At 45.6% G+C, this 27,057-nt stretch overlaps 1 protein-coding gene across 1 annotated transcript in view; it reads right to left on the reverse strand.

The window, feature by feature from the left end:
- The window catches only part of LOC144115348 (WD repeat-containing protein 11-like), a 155,009-nt gene that overhangs the window by 117,208 nt on the left and 10,744 nt on the right, over positions 1 to 27,057 (reverse strand). Inside the window, 4 exon segments of the mRNA XM_077649735.1 lie at positions 5,745 to 5,865; positions 7,956 to 8,145; positions 12,318 to 12,485; positions 24,903 to 25,056. Of these exon segments, the coding sequence (XP_077505861.1) occupies positions 5,745 to 5,865; positions 7,956 to 8,145; positions 12,318 to 12,485; positions 24,903 to 25,056 (633 nt within the window).

Raw genomic sequence — 27,057 nt, forward strand, 5'->3', positions numbered from 1 at the left:
ATTACTTCCTGTACCCACACACCTGCAGCCTTACCTAACCTTTCCTGACACGTTAATACGAGTTCAGCAGATGTGGATTCAATTGGCCGCAAAAACCTTTTCTAGAATTCAAATGCGGACCTTAAGCGTCAGGATGTGCCTTTGCACCAAGGGGACGTTAGTGCTGTGGTCAGCAAACTGCTACCTGTGCGAGCAACAAGAAGCTATTGAGGAATGAAATAGTTTGCGTTGTATCGTTATGCTGCATTTTTTTGGGATCATGCCTTAACTCTTTCCTTACCACGGCACTAGGCGTCGATCACCGGTAATCGAAATTTTTGAGCGCGCAATTTGAAAAAACCACAGCTCCCCTGGATTTGTGGCGCCATCTAGTTGGTTGTATACAAAGTAGAGTTTCCGTTTCTGCACGGTTCACATTTTTACCGCATGGCGGCGATTTTTAAAGGACGCGCGGGCTCCGAGGTTGACGCGCACTTGAGCGGAGCGATGGCGTCGACATCCGGACTCGCGCGCGCTCGAAAGATCGCAATTTTGCTCAATCCCGACGATCCCGCAAGTGATCTTTTGAACGCATCGAGCACAGATGACTCGGACATCGATGTTGCGTCGTCAGAGTTCAGCTCAGATGAGGAAAACGCAGCTGATCAGCCGGGAACATCAGCTGTTACCCGCAGGTAATGGTTTCGGATTTGCCGTCCCCTTTGTTTATGGATATCTGGAGTCGGTTCAATTGCCCTCTTGGTATCCAAACTATTATTTTCTTTGTTTATAGAGTGTCCACTTCATTTGGGCAAGACGTGCTTCCACCAGGTCAAAGAAGCGTGGAGTTTCGACCCCAGAGAGATTCGGGCATTGACCTCGGGATGACGCTCCGTAGCGGTCCGAAGCGGCTATCGCGAGCGCTCGATTTTTTTCGCCTTTTCTTTACGGCGGATGTCATTCTTGCTATTTGTAGAAATACCAACAAGTATGCATGGATGCACATCCTCGAGAAACCTACCTACAGCGAGAAGGACGGTTCGTGGAAAGAAGTGACCCCAGCAGAAATGATGAAGTTCATCGCCTTACTATTGTATATGGGAATACTGGAACTGCCGCGGCTACATTTGTGTTGGAGTACATCAAAATTGTTTTCCGGGCTTCTCCCTCCAAACATTATGTCAAGGCGAAGTTTCACCGCGCTCCTGGCCATGCTGCATATTTCGGACCCGGAAACTAACGGCGCTGGCGCACAAAAACTCGACAAGGTGTCCTGGCTTCTTCAGCACATCAACGACTGCTCTGCGTCATTGTTCCAGCCGTATCGCGAAATTTCAGTGGACGAAAGGATGGTGAAATCCAAAGCGCGCTCTGGAATTCGGCAGTACATTAGAGACAAGGTTGTGAAATGGGGCTACAAATTATGGGTTTTTGCGGACCCGAAAACCGGCTACACCATCCAGTTCATAGTGTATACAGGGAAGCGTGAGAAACCTAGTGCCAATGGGCTAGCCTTTGATGTGGTAACGAAGCTTTGCGACAAGTACCTTGATCGTGGGTACATTATCTATATGGACAATTTCTATACTTTGACCTCTCTTCTTGTGCACCTCTTGGAACGCAAGACACTAGCCTGCGGCACAACACGAAAAGATCGCAAGGGATTCCCCACAGAACTGAAAGGCGTCACTGGGGAGAAGAAAGCTAAAAGAGGAGACATCCGCTGGCTGAGAGACAAGGGAGTCTTGTATCTTCAATGGAAAGATCGGCGTGTTGTGCATATGGTTAGCACTGCACACACAGCTAACTCGCACGTGCTTGCCAAACGAAGAGAAAAGAAGGACGGGAAGTGGCATCAAATCGCCATAAAAAAGCCACAGCTCATTGACGAATACAACGCCGGAATGCTTGGAGTCGACAAATCGGACCAGCTGATTGCCACGTACAATGTTTTGAGGAAATGCGTCCGATGGTGGAAAACGTTATTCTCCCATTGCATCGACATCGCAGCTGTGAACAGCTATATTATTTTTCAAGCATATCGCACGCAGCATCCCCAAGCATCCGAGCTTTCTAAGCCTTCTCGATTTGACCAGCTGGCCTTCAGGACAGAGCTGATTGGACAGCTCCTAGAACTAGAGGACACTGCACCAGTTCCTGTCCCTCCCTCGCCAGCTGCACCACGCCCAGGTGTACAGCACAAGCCTGAAAGAAAGGACGTCCGCCGGAACAGTAGGAAGTGTTACGAGGAAAAGAAAGTTGAACACAAGACGAATGTGTTCTGTCGCACATGCAATGTGCACTTGTGCTTCACCACGAGAAACTGTTTCGGCGACTGGCACACCAATGTGGTCGAATGAAACATTTATGGCTCCAAAAGTTATCGAGCTATGACTTTCAATTTTGCTGTGATATTCTCCTATGGAGTGTTAACTATTTTCTGTCTGTCATAAGCTTTGTAGAATTTTTTGCACTGAAAATTTATGTTACTCATTATAAATGTTTGCGGTGAATTTCATTAATTATTTGTGATTGCTAATTTTTATTGCGCATTTTGATATCACTGTTTTTCTTTCGAAATGTGCTTTTGTAATGTGCATTTAACACACGCGTTTTGGTATATAATATTGTGCTACAAGTTAATCTTTTTCTTGAAAAAAAATTGTAAGTTGGACCAATCAAGAACTTGAATGTTTCACTATGCGTCATGTAAATTTTTCTAACTCAAAGAGTACTTAGTTTATGGGTATAATTTTTAAAGAATTGTAGCGTATTAAAATACCCGCAATTTGTATATTTTAGAATTTCTCTAAAAAAATTTTTGCCAGAGATATTACTCCGTACTCAAAACTTTTTCGAGAATTTTGTTTTTTTTTGTTCAATAAGTTTTTTCATGAAAGTAATTTTGCATTTTTTTAAAAATAAATGCTATTTGAAAGTGCGTTCATTTACCTTCACTTTTATGTATTGCATGACACTGTAAACTTAGTAGCTGTTGCACAAAAAATTCCTAAATTAACCATACAAAAAACAGCCGATTTCCCCGTGGTATGGAAAGAGTTAAACTAACAGATTTCTGCCCATGAGGAAAGATTCCGGAATTAACTTTTCATGTTAATAGGACTGTTTAGCGTCTAGAAAAGCCGCATGATGAACAAATACGAAGAACTGCCGCGTTCAACAAGGTTACTGTTCAGAGAACAGTGCATTTAAGCGCAGGAGGTACACAGGGCCGATTATGAAAGCAATGCGCGTGATTTTATTAAGATGCGACTATCAATGGCAGTGCAGTAAAACTGGTCAGGAAATGTGACGAGGGTTCTGCCCTGCCAACGCAGTCGGTCGCCAGTTTATTCCAAGCAGTGTGAGCAGATAACATGGCGCGATGGAGCGTTCGCTTGAACAGCGAACGCGAACAGTGAAAGCCCGACAGTGCCCACAGCCACATGTCCTTCATTGTTACGAGCTTCGTGGCCCGGAGCAACACCCCGGTGGTCCCCCATCCCCCTTACAGTCCTGAACTGGCTCCTTGAGACTTTTTTTTTGTTCTCCCGACTGAAGAGAGTGCTGAAAGGAAAGCACTAGGAGACCGTGGAAAACATCCAAAAGCATGTTACAGTGTTCCTAAGAGACATTCCCGTCGAGGACTTTCAGGGTGCCTTCCAGGCGTGGCAGACACGTCTCTGCAACTGTATTGATGCAGGGGGAGAGTATGCTGAAGAATTTTAACCACTTGTACAAATCCGGTCAATAAATCTATTTTTCCCAGAAAATGTGCATTACTTTCATAATGAAAGCAGTGTGCTGCGCAAGTTCAACGTCCTGTCTAGTTGCCCTTTCTCCAACTGAATTTTGATGTGTGGGCGGAGTAAGGGAGTGCTGGTGGCTGAGTTCGATGCAGTCAAGCAAGGCATGAGGACGGTCAGTGAACTTCATGATGTTCTATGCAACAAAAATAAAAAGAAGCTTTGGAGAGGGCACAGTAGCCTAAGGCCTTTACACGACACGAAACTTCTCTGTAAAATCCCACCGGGGTAGCTGATTTTTTTTTTTTCACTGCATTAGCAGTACAGCCTCCTTTCCTAAAAATAACTGTGTGTGTGTGTGTGTGTGTGTGTGTGTGCGTGCGTGCGCGCGTGCGTGCGTGCGTGTGTGTGCGTGCGCGTGTGTGCGCGCGCGTGTGTGTGTGTGTGTGTGTCGTGCACGCACATGCGCGCGCGCACCTATGCGTGTGAGCGCACGTGCAGCCTCCATCCTTGATGCACACTCGGGTGGGTGCATATCCAGGCACTCAGTGGTAAAAATGCATCTTCACTCATCTCCACCCATCTTTACCCACCCCCAACCTACAGCCAATGTAGCCGATGCAGATTTCTGTGAATGCTCCACGCATGCCGTCGCCCCAAAGTGTTGCACGAAAAAATCCCGACAAGCATAACCCTCTTTTCTCAAACACCAAGAACCTGAAATGCACCAGTGAGATGCAGATATAAGCTGCCTGAGAGAGAATTTCAGTTCCAGCAGACCGGGAACAGCGTGACGAAGCCACCTGCTGGCAATTGGCATCTATTTTTTTTATAAGCAGAACAATTTCAGCGCATAAATCATTTCATCGCAGTTGCATTTCATTGCAATCATTACCGCATGCCAGTGAGCACATGCATTTTCACATTCCACCTTTGTGTGTTTACTCTTAAATTTTTCCTAAGTATCTCTACCGCTGCCACAAGCCCGCCTTGCCTTGCTTATTTGCGTCGCATGCAACAAGAAATATTCGGACTCTGAAACAAAAAAAGAATAACTGCACCAATTTATACATCCTTTATTTTGTAATATTAGCATTAATATTTGGGGTTTAACTAGCCGAAGCGACACAGGGGCTACAGGGACACTGTAGTGGAGGACTCCAGGTTAACGCAGATCAGCTAGGCCCTTCAACGTGCGCCGACATCGCACAGCACATGGATGTTTTTGCATTTCACAGCCATCAAAATGTGGCCCCTGCAGCCAGGACTAAACCAGCGTGACCTTGGAATCAGCAGCCAAGCACCACAGCCACTAAGCCATCGTGAGGGGCCTATAGTATTTACTAATACAACGAATGCCTCAGAGAGTAAATGTTGCACAAAATGGTTGCGTCATTGCGCTTATATTTCACGTATTTATGGTACATGACATATATATGAAGGGAAGGTTCTCACTCGGTGGTTTATGAGTTAGAGCAGAGTTAACAACGCGATTAAAACCTTATGCAAACATGTAAAAGGGGGAGACCCTAATGAACTCAAGATTTCAGATCTATCTGGAGTACAATACTTTAGTACTGCCAAAAGTACATTACAAAATCGCCAATTAGGTTTTTTCCTAGACGCAAGACTTCCTTCAATTTTGTTTTTGCTATTTTCGCACTGTCTAGAACAGACAGCTTTCAGTAGTTAAATCTACACACTAGCATGTCTCATTTTGTCCTAAAAAAAAAAAATGCCGGGTTGTAAAAAAAAAAAAAAAAGGCCGAACCAAGTCTTGAACCGGTTCGGAACGGTTTCTTTGAATCGTTCTGTTCAGGTTCAGTCCCAAGATGGCAAAAAAAATATGGGTTCACTTCGGCTTCGGTTCTGGGCAAAAATAAGGATCCAGTTTTGGGTTCAGGATCGGTTCCAGTTCGACAGCCTGCTTCAGATACAAGACTCAAATTTTGTGAAAGTAGTTATATTATTTCTAATGTGTTCCTGCAAGTGAAGTGAATCAAAGAAAAGGAAACAAACCTGTTGCACTTGAGTGTCCATGACAAATATCTTCTTTGGGTAAAGCAAGAAAAGCTGGTGTCGTACTGCTTGATGATAGCACAACTGCAAACATTCGTTGAGAGGAAGTGCTTCTTCAATACTGTTAAAAGAAAAAGAAAAAAGTTGGCTCCCTGTTTTTCAAAAGGTGTCGGATATAAAAGCATATACACACATCACTTGTATACAACATGCGGCACCTCTTAACGGCAGCACAAAAATGACTGGCCTTTCAACATATTTTCCCATAAGGGACAAAGTCAAGTTGGCCTGTTTTAACAGACTGCCGCACCATCTGCTGCACCTGGGCATGATGCTGCAGCTGCTCTCCTTCATGCACTGGAGAAAGCTGGGCTGGCATCAACACACTTCACAAACATACCGCAACTAACGAGGCAGGTGTACAGTTCCATGCTTACACGGACGGCATATGAATTGTTAAAGGGTGCTTCCACGTAACATCCAACAAAGGGTGGCTGGTCAACGTCTTCAATTTATTTCAGATTTTTATATATTGTTGCCTAATCACGGGAAACAAGAAAATCACAATTGGTTTTGCTCTAAAAAATTTTTTAGAAACACTTGAAATTATTAATGACAGAGAAGTGGACTTCCAAGCTTAAGTGCTCTGCCGTTTTGATAACCAAAGTTATGTAAAAAATTTGTCAAAATCCGCCCAAACAACATTTTGCTATCTAGTTTGCAGGTCGTTATATCAAAAACTACTTGTAGCAGAGTGGCAGTAATTATGTGTTATCATCTATGCACACTGATCTATCAAACTGCTGGAGTCCATATTTATATGTATTTTCGATAGAGATATGATCCCGTTAACTTCAAGAAAATACAAAACAATGAAAACTTCTGACCATAATTTAAAAAACCTTTTTATATTTTTTAAACTTTCTCCACATGTTCTCCTTTATATCAAACTTTGGAATCATTAAAAACATGTTGCATTATTTTCCTTCTCTAGTAGTTACGACCCCTCAAATGAGACCCTTGGGCAAGGATTGGCAAATGATTTATATTTGACTTCTTGCCTTATATTTATTTATTTATTTATTCAAAATACCTTACAGGGCCCAGAAGGGCATTGAGTAAGGGGGGCAAAACAATAGATTAAGCAAATAGGAAGAATAAATTAAAAACAACGCGTGATACAAGGCAAAAATTAAACACAATTATAAATATACAGGGCAAAACGTAACTAAAAGACATACATCACCGCGAGCAACAAAAATTAAATTAGTAGCAAGAATGCATCGCAAGTGCCCAATAGGCATCAAAAGGAAAAAGCAGTAGTCATAAAAAACATACAGATGGCTGAAATTGCACAAGAAACCAAAACTTTGTAAAATACCAACGAGAAGAAAAGGGGACCAAGGACACAGAACAACCTGAAACAAGACACAATGTCGTTAAAGAAAATGTTTGTGCAGTTGGTCTTGAAATGTGTCTATAGCATGCTGGCAAGGTTGAATCTCAGTTGCTAAGAAAAGATCTGGAGTAGCGAAACGGTGTCAGATGACGAAACTGTGGAAACGTTTGGTAGGCTGCCAACTGAGAGCCTGAATGGCTCCAAAAATAGTTGTTTTCCCGCGACCGCGTCTTCTTTTCCGCATAGCTATGGCACAATATTGATCCATTCGCTGCTTTTGGAGCAGACTGGCGCAACAAAATGTAAATATATAAGAATGGCGCAAATGGTGCAGCTGGAGCACCTTTGGGCCCCTCCTTCAGAAGTCTGTCCAAATTAGGTGGTGCAAACTTAAAAAAACCTGAATAAGAAAGTGCCGGATGCCACAATACTGCATGGATGTCGGCTGGGACCAGGTCGGTAGTCCGAAGTATCAGGAATTCCGAATTAACAGGGGTTGAATTAATGACATTTTACTGCATTCAGTCTGCTATAGAGGGCTTTTGCTGGTTTGCTGCTGTGTTGTTAGGTGTACAAGGTAACAAGGTCTATTCACTGCCTCAGAAGGAATATCAGCTGGTCTTCCCATAAATTTGCTGCAAATGTATCTATGTTCAATAAATTTATTGCCACAATAGGACAGGCTAATGTCTCATTTGCAGGACAATGTAATGGGTCTCGGAATTCCTTGTTACAGTGGTATGTCAGAGCAGAAGATAAGCAACTTCTTTTGCTTTATTCTGTACCAAGCAACTTCAAGCATGGGCCCTGACCTTGTTCGAGCATCTCCTGTGCGTATGAGGGACTTGACTCCACTGAGGAGCCGGCTCCTAGGCTTGCTCTTTGCTTCTGCGGCAGCATCACTCGGGCAAGAGGCAATGCTGGACCACTTGTGCCCACCACTTGCTGGGGCCTGCTGCCCACTCAAGTCCTCCACCAGGAGCAGATGGTCAACTGCCAGAACTGCAAGGGCCCGGTAGAATGATTTTCTGAACTGTGGGATACAAGCATACCCTGCTCATCCCCCGAGCCAGTGGCGAGCGTGCCGGAGTCATGAGACAGCACGTGTCCGCCACAGGGTGTGGGGAGAGAAAGCACTCCTGCTTCTCTCCCCGCTCCCAACAATGACGTGACATCACGACAGCTCGCGAGTAACCGATTGCTTCTGGTTAGGCAATACCCGAGGGGTTAAAAGAGGAGCTCGTGGCGGGAAACAGTCTCTTGCCTACCTGGGATCTGCGAGCCCGGGCAAACCCCTCTCTGCCCACCTATCTACGAACCCTACGTTGATTGACGACAATGACTTGGTGAGCCTACCGAACCTCTATTTTGTAAGATAAAACATTCTTCCACAGTGTGCTTCACCTTGCATTATATTAACCCTTTGTGGGACAATGGGACACATACGTCCCACTTCGTTCTCCATAATAAAGGGCTCGTAAGAGGCAGCGGGACGCAGCAGTCCCACTTAGGCTGTGCTCCCACCTATCTTAAGGTTTCAATGATTTGTTTAAAGGGAAGCTTAAATTGTTTTCAAAAATTCGAATCTTCTAGGTAAAGCATGCAAAGTATTTTTGCACTAGCATTTAAAAATTAAAACCGCGAAAATGTTCAGGCTTCTCCTCACGGCATTAGGGAAGTGCGAGGAAACTCGTTGTGCAACATTACTGCCGAAACTTCAGATGTCGGCTGCCTTCGTGTGCATGCAGCTGTATGTCCTCCAATACCGCGAAGCAATGCTTTGTGAGAGTCACCTTTAATGGCGATGGTTTTCTTCCATGAAACAACTGTTTATTCTCAAGAAACGTAGTGCTGTCATATGCGACGTCATAAATGAGGCCTCTGCTCGTCGCTGCGTATTGCAGAGAAGCCTCAAACGTCAACACCGCTTTATTCGGCGATTGCATTGCCATTTCAAATGCTAGGGCAAAACAATTTCGCAGGCTTTACCTGCATATTTCACACATTCAGCCCTTTTAAGCTCATCGAATTCTAAAACCTCTTCAGTTGCTCTTTATAAATGATTTCAGCCGCATCCACTAGATGAGGAAGCGAGTCGAGACCTTGAAACTTTGTTCTTTTTTTCGGATGCGTTGCAAGTTTTTGGCTATATCCGATCTGGCAAAAAAACTAAATCAAAATGGCCGATAAGTGATTCCTTTTTTCCTACATAGAAAGAAACAACTCGAGATCACAACGCACACTTGTTCCAAAGATTTGAGATCACAGGTAATAAGAAGAAAGCACTTTTTTTTAACATGCTTAAATAGTTGGACATTTAATGACTGAATATCGAGTGGCAATTCTCAAACATCATATGAAGAGTTTGTTCTTGGGTGCCAAACATTCAGAACTGCCAGCAGCAAGAAGCCCTTCCAAATGTACATGGAGGGTAGAAAGATGGCCTAAAGTAGTTGGTATCTTGGGTGAAGCTCGGCTTATCAGCAAAGAACAAAAACAAAAGCTTAGACGCTAGTGGAGTTCCACGACAGGAGAAGTAGGGCGAACACATTCAACGACAAGCCAACAAGTGCAAACAAGTTCATGAAATGGTAAGAAGAAATTAACTCGGTGAGGGAACCCATGTATGTCAATAGGACAAATAAGCCCCATTTTCTTTATCCCCATTTAGTGCCAAAGCAACATATATGTCTCACTTTTTCCACTTAACTACTCGTATTTAAACTGTGAAATTTGTTGAGAACCGTTTATGTGCACCTCATCTGCTCATGCAATCAAAAATTTGTCATCAATTTTGCGCAAAATATATGCTGTCCTTCAAACGGTTAATAAACTATTTCCTAGCGTGTTCTGCCATTGCCCATTTCGTCTGAACCTACTGTGGCTGCGACTCTACGCCACGGGCTGGGCAAACTGTGGCTGCGACTCTGCGCCACAGGCTGGGGAAATGTGTCACATACGAGTAACAGAAAAGCTACTACAGGGGCTAGCTGCTATTTCATCCTTAAGGTTTTGAAAAGCACTAACTTTGCACACGAACGGTGGTGTGTGTGTGTCCATTCCTCTGCAAAGTTAGCCTGCATGTAGCTGGCATGGCAGCTCGCCTTGTCGGCCAGCTGGATCCAGAGTGACCCCATAGAATATGTATTTACTCCAATCTAGGCCGGTCTTGATTCTAAGCCGACACCCGAAATTTGAAGGCCAAATTTCCTTGGGTGTAATTGAGAACGAGAGCAAAGACAGCACGCAAATGGAATTTATTTTCACGAACCTGATCCCGCTCACTCATCCTCGTCATCGCTGAACCTCCTCACTGTCCTCATCGTTCAGTGCGCATTCTTCTGTGCCATCAAGTGTATTGAAAACGCTGCACTTACGGAACGAGCATGCAACCAAGCTATCTGGGATGTCATCCCAGGCTGCGCTTGATGTGGCCTGCTGGAGTTAGCTTGTGCATTGCACTGGTCCCGAGGAATGCCTCGCTCTCTTGCCAGCTCTCTCACTTCGGCCTGTAGCCCTTCTGCGGTAAATGGAACACTGGCCTCTGCGATTTTGCACACTCTGCCAGTGCTGATTCCACTTCAGGATGGCGGCCTTTCTTCGGGCCCGTGAAGGCCATCCTTGTTTTGGCGCAAGCAAAAAGGTATCACGAATACGACAAAAAATCCTCGAATCTAAGCCGACCTAAGAGTTTCATATCTCGATGGTTTTTACGGAAAGGAAATGGCGCAGTATCTGTAGAGGAGGGCTCTGAAATAATTTCGACCACCTGGGGATCTTTAACGTACACTGACATCGCACCGCACACGGGCGCCTTAGCGTTTCGCCTCCATCAAAAGCAGCCGCCGAGGTCGAGGTCGAACCTGGGAACTCCGGATCAGTAGCCGAGTGCTGTGTTTTAAAAAAAACTATCAGCCTAGATTCGAATAAATACGGTACCTTCAGATGCATCATCAACAAGCAACTATTTCGTGCACATCCGCAATGTGTAGATGCCAATATATGGCACCCAAAGTGGCCTGAAGGGCACAGTTTCTTGCTAACTCTACCCTCCCAATCGTCCAGCATGATGGAATGCTCAAAGTCTAGAGAGGAGGGCATGGTGGGACCAATGCCCCTCACAAACAAATCCTGCTAACTGCACAGATGATTCTGTGACACCGAACATGCCTGTCAGTCAATGGTACACGTAACATGCCTCAGGTAGGCAACAGAGGGGTGACTGCCTTTAACACCTAGTCACCACCCTTGGATGGGCATCCAGGCATACTCAATGCACCGCCCATCACAGTGGACACATCTGTGACATCACCAATGCAGGCTTTAGCCCTTTAAAGCCAAATATTTTCCTGAAAAACAAACTAAAATCGACACATTTTTTTAAGTAGTCATAATTTTTGTCCACCTAGTTCTGATTTTAAAAATCTATTACTTCATTGGTTTCCAGTTAGAATTATTACAAAAATTTAAAAACAGAAAAAAGCTGCTCTTGAGGGCAGCTTTACCTCAGTTCATGCCCTAGTAATGGGTTACAACTTACAACATACTAAAATGCGCCATTTTATACTGCCCAATATTCTGCACTGCAAAGTGCGTACATGCTTGGAAGGCAGAAGAATGCAGTGGCACAAGCCTGCAAGCCAAATCAGCAACAATGGGAGGCAGAGGCAAACATGCAGCATGCAGAAAGAAAGGACAGTGGTGTGGGTGCCTCAGCGCTTTTTTTTTTTGCCTTCTTTGTGCTCATTTCAGGCAATGTAGGCTGCACTAGTGGCCCCATTGCCAGGAAGGCAAAACGCATGCATATCCAAACTGCGCTACCAAAGAGTGAGAGTGCACAGAGGAGGCGAAATGAAAGTGGACTGCATCAGCCACCATCTAAAACTTCTGATCATACCCTAAGCTTTAGGTGACGCAGAAGGAGCAGTAACTGCCATAAATTGTTATAACTGTACTAGGACACAAGTACTGGTAAGCCTTCATCAAAAATCACCATTTCGTAGTAGGATGTCGCAGGCTTAATGCAACAGCACAGCTTCAGGCAACTGATGTACTGTTGCTGCACACATTTTGTAAACAAGTTTGACTGTACCTTAATGTTTCAGCACCAAATCTTGAACCCTGTCGTGATTCAGCTTTGTTTCAAAGAGTGTGGGAACACAAGGCCTACTTACAGCAAACAGTGCTTTCGCAGAATGGGTCCAGCGAGAATGATATCAGAGGCTCGGCATAGCACTTCCTCCAGAGTTGGGCACCAGTATCCGCATGCCACAGGACCAGAGTTCCCAAGGAGTAGAGAGCCAGAAGCAGATGGTGGTCTCCCCCAAGAAGCCAGCTGAGCTCTGCAGTACAACCGAGTGCAAAGTGAACTGTCAACAGCCCTGCAGTTTCAGATTCCGGCACGCTCACAGGGTTCCCACAAGCTCGCTGGTGCGCTGTCTACTGTTCGTCGGGGAAAGTGGCCGCCAGCATGAGCGAGCTGGGTAAACAGCACACAAATCAAATTTGTGTAACAAAACTGATCTGTGCATGAATTAACGTTTGTCTTTTGTTTTTTTTGCCCATGGAGCTCCATGCATACGGATGGAAACGGGCACTGGCACGAAGCGTGCACTACACACGACTTGGCCGAAACTACCTCCGCAAGTGCGCTGACTCCACATGTAGGTCCAATTCCAGAACGGTTGTTTTTGGAAAAAAACGTCCACTTATAAGCTGCAATACACGGTGAGTGCTCACATTGATTTAACTGAACAAATTGTGCAATGCATGCACACCATAGCACCACACACACAAAAAACAGGAGAGGAGCAAGCATGATTGCTAGACAGCTCGAGGCACATATACAAAACGTGGAAGATGCAACATGTGGCCATTCATTTTCCACACTGTGCATAATGAATCTAACTTAAACGGTAATGAGCACCTTGAAACGCCTGTGAAGAAGATTAGCCACATAAATTTTTACAAAGAAGCAGAAGACACTGAGAGAAGTCACTGCCAAAAAATAGCAACATCATCTAACTGGGGAATCAAATTGGCATAAGCTACAACCAGAGACAGCTACTGTAGCAACATGCCATAACAGTGATAGGTAAGGACATGGTTAATGCAGTGGCTTGAGCACCTGCCTTATATGGCGGAGGTATTGGGTTCAGCCCCTGTCACTGCCAAGGGGTTTTCAAATGGGCACAAGCTTTTCTCCAGTTTGGCGCAGAGCTTTCTCTGGCATGAAATGCTTGCGAAAAGCGTCTTTGATCAAACCGTTGCTGACACATGACATTGAGAGCAGCATGCGAGAGTAAAATAATGTGATCTATACAGCACAGGAGCCTATAAGAAATGCCGATAACCAATTATTTATTTATTCAATTCATGTTCCCTCGAGACCCAGTGGGCTCAAATAAGGGAGCATGTCTGAACAATGTACAACAGGTTAAATTACAAAACTAAATATTCCATGTAGACAGAAATCTATGCCATTATTAAACAGGAATGCAATGTGAAGAAAGCATGGACTACATAACATTAGGGAAACTGCAGCACATAGTGGGCATGCCGAATCATAGGTATGTGTCCGAACAAGCAATTCCTCTGCTTCACACACATACTTCTGGTTAGCCTCGCCAGAACAACACTGCAGCAAGATGGATCAACGATTGATGCATGCTTGGCGACTTTGTCCTTATTAGTGGCGCCCTGTTGCTCCCAACCTGTGTATTGAGCATGATGGATCAATGATTGATGCATGCTTGGTGGCTTCGTCGACATTAGTGACACCCTGTTCCTCCTAACCGGACATCGAGCGAGATGGATCAACGATTGATGCCTGCTTGGCGGCATCGTCAACATTAGTGACACCCTGTTGCTCCTAGCCAGTGCATCCACAAGCCTTTGAGTTCAGTGGACCCAGTGGGCCAATCATAGGCATGTGGTCTAATATGCACTTCCTCTGCCTGATGCAAGTCAATGATTATTACAGCACGAATAAGAGTGATTCCTGCTGTTTCTTGGTTCTGTCGTTCTCACATCTATGCATTTGTATTGCTAGTGAAGTGTTTAGTGTGTGCAAGCTATTCTCTGCAGGGATGGCCCCAGGGAACCCAGTACAAAGGACCTACTACAGGAATTGCTGACTGGCCAGAATAAGCTAACAAATGAGGTCGCAGCTCTTCCTGCACAACAGGCAAATATGGAAAAAACTAATGCCTGACTTGAGCTCCAAGACTGCTGACTTAGAGAACTGCGTAGCACAAATCAAGAGCATTGAACAAAAAAAAAAACACTAATAGACTTCAAGCGAAAGTAACTGATTTGGAGGACCAAAGTAGGTGCTCGACCTTTATAGTTTTTGGGGTATCTGAGGACCCTGATGAAACCATAATGCTAGGAAATACACATCCTAAGCTTTTGAAATGTGCAAACGTAATAATCATGGCCTGCCAGTCAGCCCTTAAAAAATTATGGAACCATAAAATGGAGGCAAGCTTGAATCAACAAGTCCAGCGCTTTCTTTCTGTAGGCTACCCTCCCCATCTGATCACTGCAGCATGTGAAAGTTTATTACAGAAGTTCAAAGGCTGCAAAAAAACAACAAAAATGATAAGAAGAAACCACTGCATGTGGTGCCGTACCCACACCGTGCATCACATAACATCAAAGAAGTCGCAAACCGATATGGTGTCAGGATGGTTTTCTCAGCACTGTGAGAACTGAGTAGCGTGTGCCCTTTGGTATCCAAAGAAAAGAAAAGCAAGTCACAGTGCACCACAAACACAAGAAAAAGTTCACGAAGTGCAATTCAGGTCGTGTGTACAAAATTACCCTCCTGTGTGGCAGGTGTTACATTGGTCAGATTGGCAGATGTTTCAACGAACGGGCACATGAACATGGTCTCGCATTAAAAATAACTCTGGAGGTCACCTAGCACACTATTGCAAGAGTTGCGAAGGCAAGCATAACAGTAAGAAAAAAGTGCATTGCACTCCTGCCAGTTTTTAGTAACACCAAGTTTTTGTTCGGATCCAAAGACAAGACCGAAAGGGAGCTCATCGAAGCTTTTCACATTATAAAAACTTCTGAAAACTTTATCAACACTCCATCTATTTCACTTTTACAGAAATAGCTTTTTTAGAAGGCCACTTATAATTTTTTGATGTGTTTCATGTCCAATGCTTGAGTGTAAACTGTTTTTCAGGCAAAAGCAAGTATTGTTTTATTTGCTCTTAACGTTCACCTATACACTTGTTCCTTGTTATTTCCATCCGGTCATGCTTGTTTTTATATTCTTCAGACCATGCTTTTAACCTATGACCATCGTCATGTGCGGCTGTAAACTGTTTTTCAGGTCCAAAAATGCATTTTTTTTACAGGTTTTAATGCTCATCCATACACTTGTTCGTTGTTGTTCCCATCAGGTCATGCTAGTTTTTACATACTTCATACCACGCTTTCATCCCTTCACCAGCACCTTTATTTTCGTTGATTGTTGTTTCCCATTCTACCATTAACAATGTCACCTCGCGTTTTATTTTTTTTGCCTTACGTTTCTTTATACAGGTGATTGTTACTCTCGAATCTTGTTTATTTTTCTAATGTGCCTTGACTTGAAGCTCTTAGCGACATGATGTCTGGCTGCTCACCTGTTTTTTATCTGGCCTTCCCCAAGGATGTGATTTTGTTTCTATAGTTTTGTTTGCCCAAAAAAAGAGAAGGAAAAAAAAAGATCAGTGTGTCCTATCTAATATCAGTACATGTGCGAATTGACAAAGGTGGTTGCGCGCCTGGGTTCCACGCTTATATAGTATGTGCTTGCAGTCATCAAACAGTTCGAAGTATGTGGTCGTGGTGCCGTTTTCGTTAATATGTCTCCTATCCTTGTTTTATTTGCGCAGCCCTACCTTTTAATGAAATGAACCAACCAGCCCGCAAGAACGCTCTCCTGCTTCACAGAAGAAAGCTTCTTTGGACTAGTGCTAAACACGAAAAATAGGAAGGAATCAAAGTAACCTTAATAAACGATACATTTAAATTGGACAGCGCATTTGATGCGTGGGACCATACCATGTGTGCAAGAGTCGAACTATCCAGTTGTCAGACCAGTCCAAGCAGTGCGTGACGTCAGCCTTCTGATAAGGAACTACTGTAAAATTCCAAACAAGCGCCCCCACCCATGCAAGGGCCCACCCCTAACTTCACTGTCAATTTCACATTCTGCGCTGTTTCGGGAAAGCCCCCCCCCCCCCCTGCATGCCCTCTCCACGCCCATATCATGCACCGCTCACAGGCAACACTAGTCTGCCCCATCCAGTTCAAGAATCCAATCCAATCCTGCTTTTCAAGCCATTTGCATGCCTGTTCGCCATGCGCCATTTCTCGTCTCGTTTTGCCGTTGAACGATGCAATCGCTCGTTGAGTTCTTCGAGCGGGAAAGAACGGCAGGACGTTTTAAGTTCATGTACACTGCACTTTTTTTTTTCTGGCAGTAAATGTCGCCGCCATTTTGAATTTCGGCACCATTCTGGGATAGCGCCCCCGCCTACTCTGCCAGTAATTTCGACTTGCGGGGGCGGGGCGCTTGCTCGGAATTTTACGGTATGACAGCTGAACCTTAAAGGGGCTCTGAAAGAGGCCCTAATAAAGTTGCGGTATGCCTGTGATGTTAAAGGGCACAAATATCTTCTAGCAAGAATTTTTTTGCTGCGGATTCAAAATTGGAATTTCAGCATTTTTGCGGCTTTCCCTCTCCACTTGTCACTTTTAGCACGCTGGAAGCTCGGCCCTCCTCTGCTGGACCCACAACTGGTGGCGGAGCTTCCTGCCCCGCCAGAGCTTTGCGGCTTACTGGCTACGGCCATGGTAGGTGCCTTACGTCTGAAAGAATCTAACCAACAGCCATCTCTGAACTGGTATACGTAGGAGCGTTGCTACAAAAGAGCTCGCGAGCATGAAGAAGATGTCGAAAAGGGTTCCCCAACTTTTGAGCGTGATTGTGGGTTCCCTGCTGGGTGTAGAATTGTATTATTTGGCTCAGGTGTTCATGACAACACAATACAGTGATTGAGCGAGTTGATGTGCCCTCCTTGGAAGGTGTTTCAGAGCCCCTTTAATGCCCGTAGTATAGTAAATAAAAGCGATAAACTAGAAGCCCTAATCTTAAATTATGATCCGCATGTTGTAGTTGTGACCGAAACCTGGCTAAAGGAAGAAATAAATGATGCAGTTGTTTTCCTCCTTCATATAGCATGTTCCGCTACGACAGGCAATCAAGAGATGATGGTGTTGGTATCTTGGTGAAGCACAATATCCAAGCTTTTGTTTCATTGTTAATCACTAAATCTTGTTGGCGATTTTAACCTGCCAGGAATAAAGTGGAATAGCCCTGTCTCTGGTTCTGGCTTGGCACGCATTATTTATCCGATGTTATGTTTCATCACAACCTTCAACAGGCGATAACAAAACCCACATGTGTCCAGAGCACTTATGCCTCTATTGATGCCCAATACGTTGAAACTATTTTCTGTTTCAGTCGAAAATAGCCTCTCCAAACACAATATGGTGCATTTTTTATGCAGAATTCAAAGCCCCAAAACTCTCCACCTACAAAGACTGCCTGTGATAAAGGAATGAAAGCAAACTTGATTATCTTGACCTCTGCCCCAGCGATTTTTGAGGAAATGATGTGCCTCTAGTATGGAATAAATTTAATGAAATCAGCGCCTACCACCTATAAAATTTTATCCCCAACAAAAGTAAAGAAAATGCACAAAATAAATCCCCGGCTTAAGTGTAAAACCCTGCATTTAAAATGAAACCTAATCAGATTAAAATGAGCAAGTCTGCCGAAACACTATACAAGCTGCACAAGCTGTACTGCATCAGAATGTGGGTCTAACGTCATTACTCTGAGTACAGTATTTACACGACTGTAAGTCGACTCGACTGTAAGTCGACCCCCTAAATCACATTTCCGAAAAAAAAAAAAAAAAACTTTGAGGTTGTTTAAGCCTGGCATTGAATAGTTGAACGCGATAGCATTATCCAGCTGCCGCCATTCATCGCCAGCCAATATCGGCTGCCGCGCGCGGGCATGCCCGTGGGTGCATTCCAAAACGAAAACACTCGTTCACACTTGTGCAATTATCCTCACTAGCACTGCCGTCGTCCCACAGCACGTAGTTCTAACGTCGTCGTCCAGCAAAATCCCACACTTCGCAAACAGCCACATCACGACATCGCGTGGAACGGCGGAAAATTTTGCCTCGCTGCAGCTGCTACACCTGTGTCACCCGTTTCGAAAGTCGAACTTGCGGCCCAGCGCGCAGCTGTTCACTTCTTTGGCGTAAAGAATGGCAGCCATCTTGAATGTAGCATTGAACAAGCGCCGGTCGCTTGCCGGACCTAGAGCACAAATGACGATTGACGAAGCAATACATTAAAAACTTGTGAAACGTGTGGGGACCTGCCCTGGAGCCCCCTGTGTTTACTTTCCCGCGAGGCACCGTGCAGCAGCAGTCTCATTCCGAGGATGAATGCATACCCTTGTCAGTTACATTAACTGGCAAGAGAGGGCGCCAGCATCACTGCGCAGGAGACTGCCAAAGCCCGCGCGCGGGAGAGGGGGCAGGGGGCTTTTCGGCTGGGATCGTCGGCACGAGCGGACGTGTCGCTCGCGGCTCCGCTCTTCCCCGGTGGGGCGAGGAAGCGGCGGTGAGACTGGCTCCCGTACTCGTCCCGCCCAGGGGCGCGGAGGATCCCCCGCCCTAGCGCAGGCGAACATTCGCTCGGAACCTTGCTGGTGAGTCGGACGACCCTGATTCATTAGCGTACCTTGTTGCTAGCTGGCGTTATTGTTTCTGTAGCAATAAATGCCTGTTTGTGTCAGCCAATGTGTCGTTCCTTTGTTCTCCCAGAGCAAGGCCCGCCGTGGCCGGCGAGCGCTCGGTAGCGTACGCGATCACAGAGTGGGGTCCGGGCGGCTTTGAACCGTGTCAGCCGCGACTGAGTGGGGAGAACGTACTTAGCTCCCCAAATCAAACCCCACATCTGGCAGCCCAACGTGGGGCCTGCTCTTAGAACATTGGACGACTGTCGGTTCGGTTCGAGGAACGCTCCTTGTCCGGACATGACAAGTGCTAGGCCTAGAGTGAATTTTGATCGCTAGGACCTGCGGCATGCTTTCTTGAGTGAGAGGTGTATTGCGCTGCAGCATGTTTGAACTTTTCGACATGCTCAGCACATTTTTCCCTGGAGTTTCTTCGCGAGAATCACTTCGTCCGCATCGAGGGAGCGCGAGGCATAGCGCCCGCGGAGTCGCCGATCCCGAAGCGAGTGAGTACGGAAGCTGCGTGGGTGGTCCAAGTTTCAGTATATATTTTCTCTACTGTCTCTTTTTCGACTCTGGGAGTCGCGGCTCCGGGAGCTGGGTGGCCTGGGGCCACGGGTGCCGCTACGAGTTCGCTGGTATTGCAGCTCGGCACCGGGCACTCCGACACCGTCCGATACGGTGGGCGCCGACCGCTCAGAAGCTGCTTTGTGCAGTGAGCGGCGTAGGACCACCCCACAAAGCTGATGTCTCCTAGCGGCTGCGCGCACTTAACCCGTTTCGGGTCTTTGTTGTGTTCACGGTCATTGTCGGAGTGGTAGTTAAGCCTAATGCTTTTCGGAGCTGCCTGCACCACGTCAGAAGGGATGCGACCACCGGACCGTGTTGTTGAGAGGGGGCTCACTTTGCTGCCCGCCCGTTTTTTTTTTTTTTTTCGTACCCTCGCACGAACTGAGCATTCTCGTTCAACTCGAGAAAGGGCTTTGTTCACTCGAACTTTGCGCACTGCCGCCGACACGTTTTGCTAGCGAGTTAGGCATTGTGCCACGAGGCCCCTGCAGATGCCGTTTCCCCTCCCGTGACCTACGTTAAAGGCACGCCGAGAGCGTTTCGGCAATTTTGCAGATCCGGTGGAGCCACCCAGGCTTGCTGTCCGGTGCACATCCTCTCGCTGCCACCTGTTGCAACGGAGCGGCCTGTATCCTGTTCGCCGCATCCATCCGGGGCAGCTGTGGCGAGACCAGTCAGCAGTCACCTCCGGCTGCTGCTGGCCTGGCGACTACTGCAGGATCCTGGCCTGCAGTTTTCCCACCGGCCTTCGATTCGCGGGCCTGCGGACACGATAGTCCGCGGTCCATGCGAGTCATCCCAGCGGAGACCTTCACGCCGCCTTCGTAACACCGCAAAAGTCTGCATGGACGCTGTCGGCGTAACCTCCGCTGCAAGACGTGCCTCAAGGACATTAAGACCAGGAGACTCCTCTATAACATGTACTTTCAGGCACGTGGGTCTATTTAAGGTTGGGGGGATGTGGGGACCTGCCCTGCAGCCCCCTGTGTTTGCTTTCCCGTGAGGCACCGTGCAGCGGCAGTCTCACCACGAGGATGAACGCATTCCCTTGTCAGTTACATTAACTGGCAGGAGAGGGCGCCAGCATCGTTGCGCGAGAGACTGCCAAAGCCCGCGCGCGGGAGAGGGGGCATGGGGCGCGTTGGCTGGGATCGACGTCCGCTCGCGGCTCCGCTCTTCGCCGGCGGGGCGAGGAAGCGACGGGGAGATGGGCTCCCGTACTCGTCCCGTCCGGCCTTCGGAGTATATATCCCTTGCCCTAGCACGGGCGAACATTCGCTCGGAAGCTTGCTGGTGAGTCAGACGACCTGGATTCATTAGCGTACCTTGTTGCTAGCTGGCGTTATTGTTGCTGTAGCAATAAATGCCTGTTTGTGTCAGACAATGTGTCGTTCCTTTGTTCTCTCAGAGCAAGGCCCGCCGTGGTCGGCGAGCGCTTGGTAACGTACGCGATCACGGGGTGGGGTCCGGGCGGCTTTGAACCGTGTCAGCCGCGATTGAGTGGGGAGAACGTACTTAGCTCCCCAAATGAAACCCCACAAACGTGGCTGGCAGTAGCCAAATGCGTCAGAGCCAAAGAGAAACTACGTGTGAATGGCGTCGGCTCTTCTGTCGGCTATCGACACTGCCTGGCACTGCTGCCACTCCAAATGGGGGTGCCGCCTCGATTGGAACAGCGGCCCTTCCATCAACTATCGACGCTCCCTTGAGCACCGAGCGCGCATTTGAAAGTAAAAAAAACTTGTTGGACGCTTAAGCTTCTCGTAGAATGCAACTGCGTTATCGGGCCGCCGCCGCTCATCAGCAACCGCAGTCTGCAGCCACGTGTGGGGAGTGTGGGGTACAAGTTTGCTGCTTATCGACAGCCGCCATCGGCCACCGCTTGCGCAGGGAGGGGATGCAAGTTCTGCGCGTTGACATAGCAGCTGCTCAAGGCCAGCACCAAGAGCGATGTGGCAAATGCAGCCACGCTGTAGCATGCCCTATATCTCGTTTGTCTCGCCTTTACTTATTGTGCCATGTTTTCGTTTCGATTGTAAGTCAACCCCCCATTCAGATTTTCAAATTTTGAAAAATGGTTTAAATACGGCACATGGTGCCGAGCTTCATTAAGAATGCTCCGCAGAAGTTTTGGAAACACTTATGCAAGAAAAACAAACCTGTTGATCAAATTCTGCACAACAACGCTCTAATCACCGATAAAAAAGCATTGTTGAACATTTTAATACATATTTGTAAAGTGTTTTTCAAAATCAAACTTCCCTTTGTCCAACTATAGTATCATGTCCTCTTGAAGCAAGCATTACATGCTTCCAATGTAGTTGAGTCTGAAAACAAATGCGTCTCCTGGTACCAAATGTGTTCTTGCGCCATTATAGTGAAATCGTATCCAAACTTCTTGTGATAATTTTTCATGCAAGATTGTCAACTGGCAGTGTTCCTTTGGAATGGAGAGTTGTGCAGATTGTGCCAATACGTTCAGATTGTCAACTGGCAGTGTTCCTTTGGAATGGAGAGTTGTGCAGATTGTGCCAATACGTTCAGCCTCATTGGTTGTAAATTTTTGTCCATTATCACTGACTTGATCTCCATGTAAACATATTGAACACATTGTAGCCACTTATATAACTATCTTTCTGAATGACAAAGATATTCTATCTCCATTTCAACACGAATTTAAAGAGATATTTCAGACTGTCACTCGATAAACATCTGTAGTTCATAGTTTTGCTGATATTCTAAACAGGCCAGGGCAGATTGATATTATTTTTCTGAATTTCAAGAAAGTGTATGACCTTGTTTCACATGTCACACTAGCATGTAAGCTTGAACCTACTGGGCTTCCTGGTTTCACATGCAAAACTAGTATGTAAGCTTGAATCTATTGGTCTTCCTTCTTTCATAATTACCTGGGTTTCTGCTTAACTTTCTAATTGCGCACAGTTCATTAACACTGATGCTTCCATAATTTCTGGCATACTGCAAGGAAGTAAATGTACTGGGACCCTTGCTCTTTTTCGTTTACACACTAAGCTTGTGACGATGATAATGTTTTGTTTATTGAAATCAGGGCCTGTGAAGGTCAAGTCATTTTTAATTCTAGCCTTCAGAACATTCATGCCTGGTGCAGTTGATGGGAGATGAAACTTAAGAGCGACAAAACAGTCTTCGTGAAAGTGACCAATGAAAAAAAAACAGCCTATCATTTCCATTTAACCCTCCATATCACTTGCTTGAGGAATTTAACAAATACAAATACCTAGGTGTTACTATAACCAATAATTTTAGCTGGAATAGGCATATAGCAATGATATGTATGTCATCATTTCTGAAACTTTGCTTCCTTAGGCATAAATTAAAAGCTGCCCTTGCAAGTGCAAAACTTAGCCTACACATCCACATCAGACCTAAATTCGAGTATGCATGCACTGTCTGGGACCCTGATACAAAAAATAACATTGAGGCATTGAAAATGATCCAACAAAAATCTGTTCGATTCATCTTTAACAAATATCATTCTACCAACTTTCCAACCACTCTGATGGCATAACACATCATACAGACACTACACAAAGAAAAATTCAAAGGTTGAAGTTTCCTCTCTTACTCAAAAATAACCAACTTTCCATGAGCTCTGATCCATTTATTAAACTAACTGTAGTCTGTGGCATCCTGTATTACTCCACTGACTAATCCCAACAGTAACAAAATGAGCTTTTTATTGTTAAAACTATATCAAACAAGCTAGAGACATCAAAATTCCTGACCTAATAATTTCGTCTCGAGAATAGCTTCTTGTTTCAATTACAAGAAAAGCTTTAACAACAGACTACAGTTTTGTCGTGGCAGAACTCTGTAAGGCAGTCTTGAATGTGGTCGAAGCTTCACTGCAGGCTTAGGTTGTATCCGACTTCTACATCGTCATGCAGAGCCGCTAACACCGTACAGTGCTAGAATTAAGGTTTCTAAATAGTCATGTTTTCTGCGCACCATAACTGACTGGAATGAACTGCCCCTACAGTACTAAAAAGCATCGATTACATTGACAAGATTGCGAATTGAGAGTTACTGAGTTGTTTCTTGTTCCTTGCTATGTGCTATTAATCATGTTTGTTTTCCTGCGGCACTATTTGTTGGTTTCTTTTATGCATTTTTGCCCCTCCTGCTAAGGCCCATTTAGGGTTTGCAGTATACTGTAAATAAATGAAGATTTATGTGATAAGTAAAAATCGCTTATTATGAATTCCAATGGCAAATCAGGATCAAGTTTTTCTGCTCTATTTGGAGCAATCATATTCCAATGGCAAAATGGGAGCGCGAGTTGTCTGTTCGAATGGCACATCGGGATCAGGAGTAGATCCTGGATCACTCCGTGGAGCAGCAATATTTGCTGCAGATTTAACCAGAACCCCGCGTGACATTTTCTTTTACCCCGCGTCTGCTTCCTGTCACGACCGGCTGTGGCTGCTTCCTTCCTCTTGTTGCTACGCCGCTATGCGGTGATACGGGCAATATACAAGGAACGCTTTTGACCCTTTTTCTGGATTATTAGCCTCGTGTAGCACCATCTCAGCCGAAACACACAATGGTAACTCTCCCATATGTGAGTGCTTTTCGTTTTGTTCATGTCCGCATAAATAAAAATTACTGCATTAAGTAAATCTCAACTCTTTGTGATCGCCTTTTAGACCAAAAGAGTTAACCTGTTTGAACCTCCCGTGCTTTTTGATATCAGAAAATGCGCACTCACTAAGCATAGGCTCAGTAAATACGGAAGCAATCTGAAAATTTGGCACATTCTATCGCTAAAATTTTGTGGTGCAGGCATCTTCTGATAGAGTGGCGGCAAGGAAAAATGGGCGGTGCAGCAAGAGGCCCCACTTCAACGGGCGCCACCATAATGCCTGAACATAAAGCTTTTCTTGCACTAAGTGTCCCCGCGGGAGCGCAAGCATTCCATTCGCAGAATGGGAAGGAGCAATCTTCGTGATCTGCCACTGGAATTCAACCTTAGTTTGGGAACCCCATATTGATAAAGCATATTCTAACTTCGTACAGAGCCAAGATTTAAAGGGAATTAGTGCAACAGAAGAAGAAGCCATGGAAAAAAAGAAAAACAATTTTTAATATTACAGCATGGAATAAGTATTGGCAATAATGTGGCAAACATAACTGCTCCAAGTGAGGTTCTGGGTTACAAAAACACCAAGATGTTTATGCGACGTAACTGGCTGCAAAGATACGCTGTGAGGACAACAGACTTGAAATGTTACGCCATGAGAAGTGCATTATTTTGCATTTACTTGCACTGAAGGTCAACTGGCAAGCTGATTGGCACGCATCAGAGTCAAATGGCCTGGCCTACCGAGAAGGGTGCGATCCAACTCCACGAGGGTGCTGCGAACTGTGGCCTGCGAGACATCCCACACCAACAGTGTGCCAGAGGAGTCTGCACTTGCAAGCTTCAGATGGTATGGGTTCACCAGGTCATGGTAATGCAAGTTTCGAGACCAACAAACCTGCACACGTGCAAAAAGCAGCCATCAGTGACTATCCAGATTTACACACAGATTTACATCATACCGTTAAGCTAGATCCCAATCATGTCACAGGTACTTGAAACAAAAATAGTTTTGCTGCCTACTGTCTGTGAAAAGTTACCTGGGCACAGGGCATATCAACAATATGTGGAAAAAAGGTAATCAGGAGCAGGCACAGTTTTTGTTTGTGTATTCTTTTTCCAAGTGAAGAGGGGTCCACATATGAAAAGGATCAGACTAGGTGGTCACATATATTTGTTTGGGTACATTTTCTAGAAAATACACACACAAACAAAAATTAAATCAGGAGACAGTCACAGCTTCTCCTCTACCTTGTTCTATGATCGAGAATAACGTAACATTTAGAAAACAGACCTCAAAGGAGCTTAAATGAGCACAACAGATAGCACAGCATAGTGCCCCTTCACCTTTCAAGATAACTGTCTGCTTCTGTTTCTTTTGGTGACCATGCCACACATCAGGCTACATAAAAGCAACACAAAAAGCCTGAGTGATAAAACCGCCACCTGCTCTTGAATTAAACTTTTCCAGTGGTTTCAACGGGGATACTTAAAAAAAGTGAAGTTTAACTTGGGTGTCATCCACAAACCGCCAGTGACAAGTAAACGTGATCAGGTATAATGCCTGAGAGAGTCTGGTGTACGACAGGGTTAACCGAAGGATTATGGAAGAGGCCTTTGTCCTGCACTTGACATAGGCTGATGATCATGATGACAGTGTTGCCTGGAAAAACCCAAAAAGCTTGGCTGCACATCACACATTTCCGCATGAGCACGCACCAGCCCGAGTGAAGGAACAAGAAAACATTGGCACACTCTGTGTCAATGTCCTGTAAACATGGCCATCGGATATTGAGGGTGTCGACCAACATGCAGGGCCGATGCATTTGTGGGGTGCGAGACTTATCTATGGGAGCACCAACTCCTGATCTTTTGCTATTGCATCGTTGCACAGCTATTACTTTTAAGGGGGGACAAGTGTTTCAAACGTGATAGCTTCTATTTTTATCGCGTAGAGCAATGAAATTTGGCAAGCTTACTGGAAAGTCCACTGAATTCTTAAAGGGGCTGCGGAACACTGCTTAACGGATGCCGGCTAAACTTCAGATGGATTCTTTATGACCAGAAGCAGTCCGGATTTCTCAGAATGGGGCATTTTGCACCATCGTTCAAACTGAATGATTTTGAATAGGCGTGGTAAAAAAAGAGTTAAAGCGGCTGCGAAACACTGCTTGAATGGATGCTGGCTACACTTCAGATTGATGCTTTATGTCACACAGATGCTGACTCAAAAAGAATTACAGGAATCTATGCATAGAAATGGGAGTTATTCAATGAAGAAATTTAAAAATACAAGCAAACAAAATGCTGCCCTCAACTCAATTTTCGCACGGCTTCCCATTCTCATTTCACTCTCCCGAAGACACCACGGGGCAGGACCAATCAAAACAACCTATCTGAGCACGTCACGGAAGTTTGCACACTTTGCTTGCCTAATCGCTCTAAGTCGTTCTTGCCAAGGCTAGTAACACCGTTTTCATGGTTACAACCACGTGAACACCCAGTTGACCAGGCAATGCTTCATCGTCACATTGACGGCGCAGAACAGAACACTGATCAGTAACTTTCCCTGACTTATAGGTCCAAACGCGATCCAAACTGAATCCGGACTCGAGCGAGCGCAGGATACTGCGACGGAGTGACGGCCTGCGCAAGATACTAGATACATCTAGCATGGCGCGTACCGCGACTGCTTACCGCCCATCATGGCCGTCGCTAGGAACGTGCTGATTGGTCCCGACGAGCAAAGCACGTGCACTGTTGACAGGAACCTGGCGCCATCTGGCACCGCCACCCAGTGATCCTCCACAAGCTGAAGATGTGTGCTAGGTCGTAGGATGTGTACAGGGAGGCGCAAAGTCCTTCGATGCAAATAATAGCTAGAGCCTCTGGTGGTGTA

This window comes from Amblyomma americanum, chromosome 1 (genome assembly GCF_052857255.1).
Source record: "Amblyomma americanum isolate KBUSLIRL-KWMA chromosome 1, ASM5285725v1, whole genome shotgun sequence".
In the NCBI taxonomy this organism is placed as follows: Eukaryota; Metazoa; Arthropoda; class Arachnida; order Ixodida; family Ixodidae; genus Amblyomma; species Amblyomma americanum.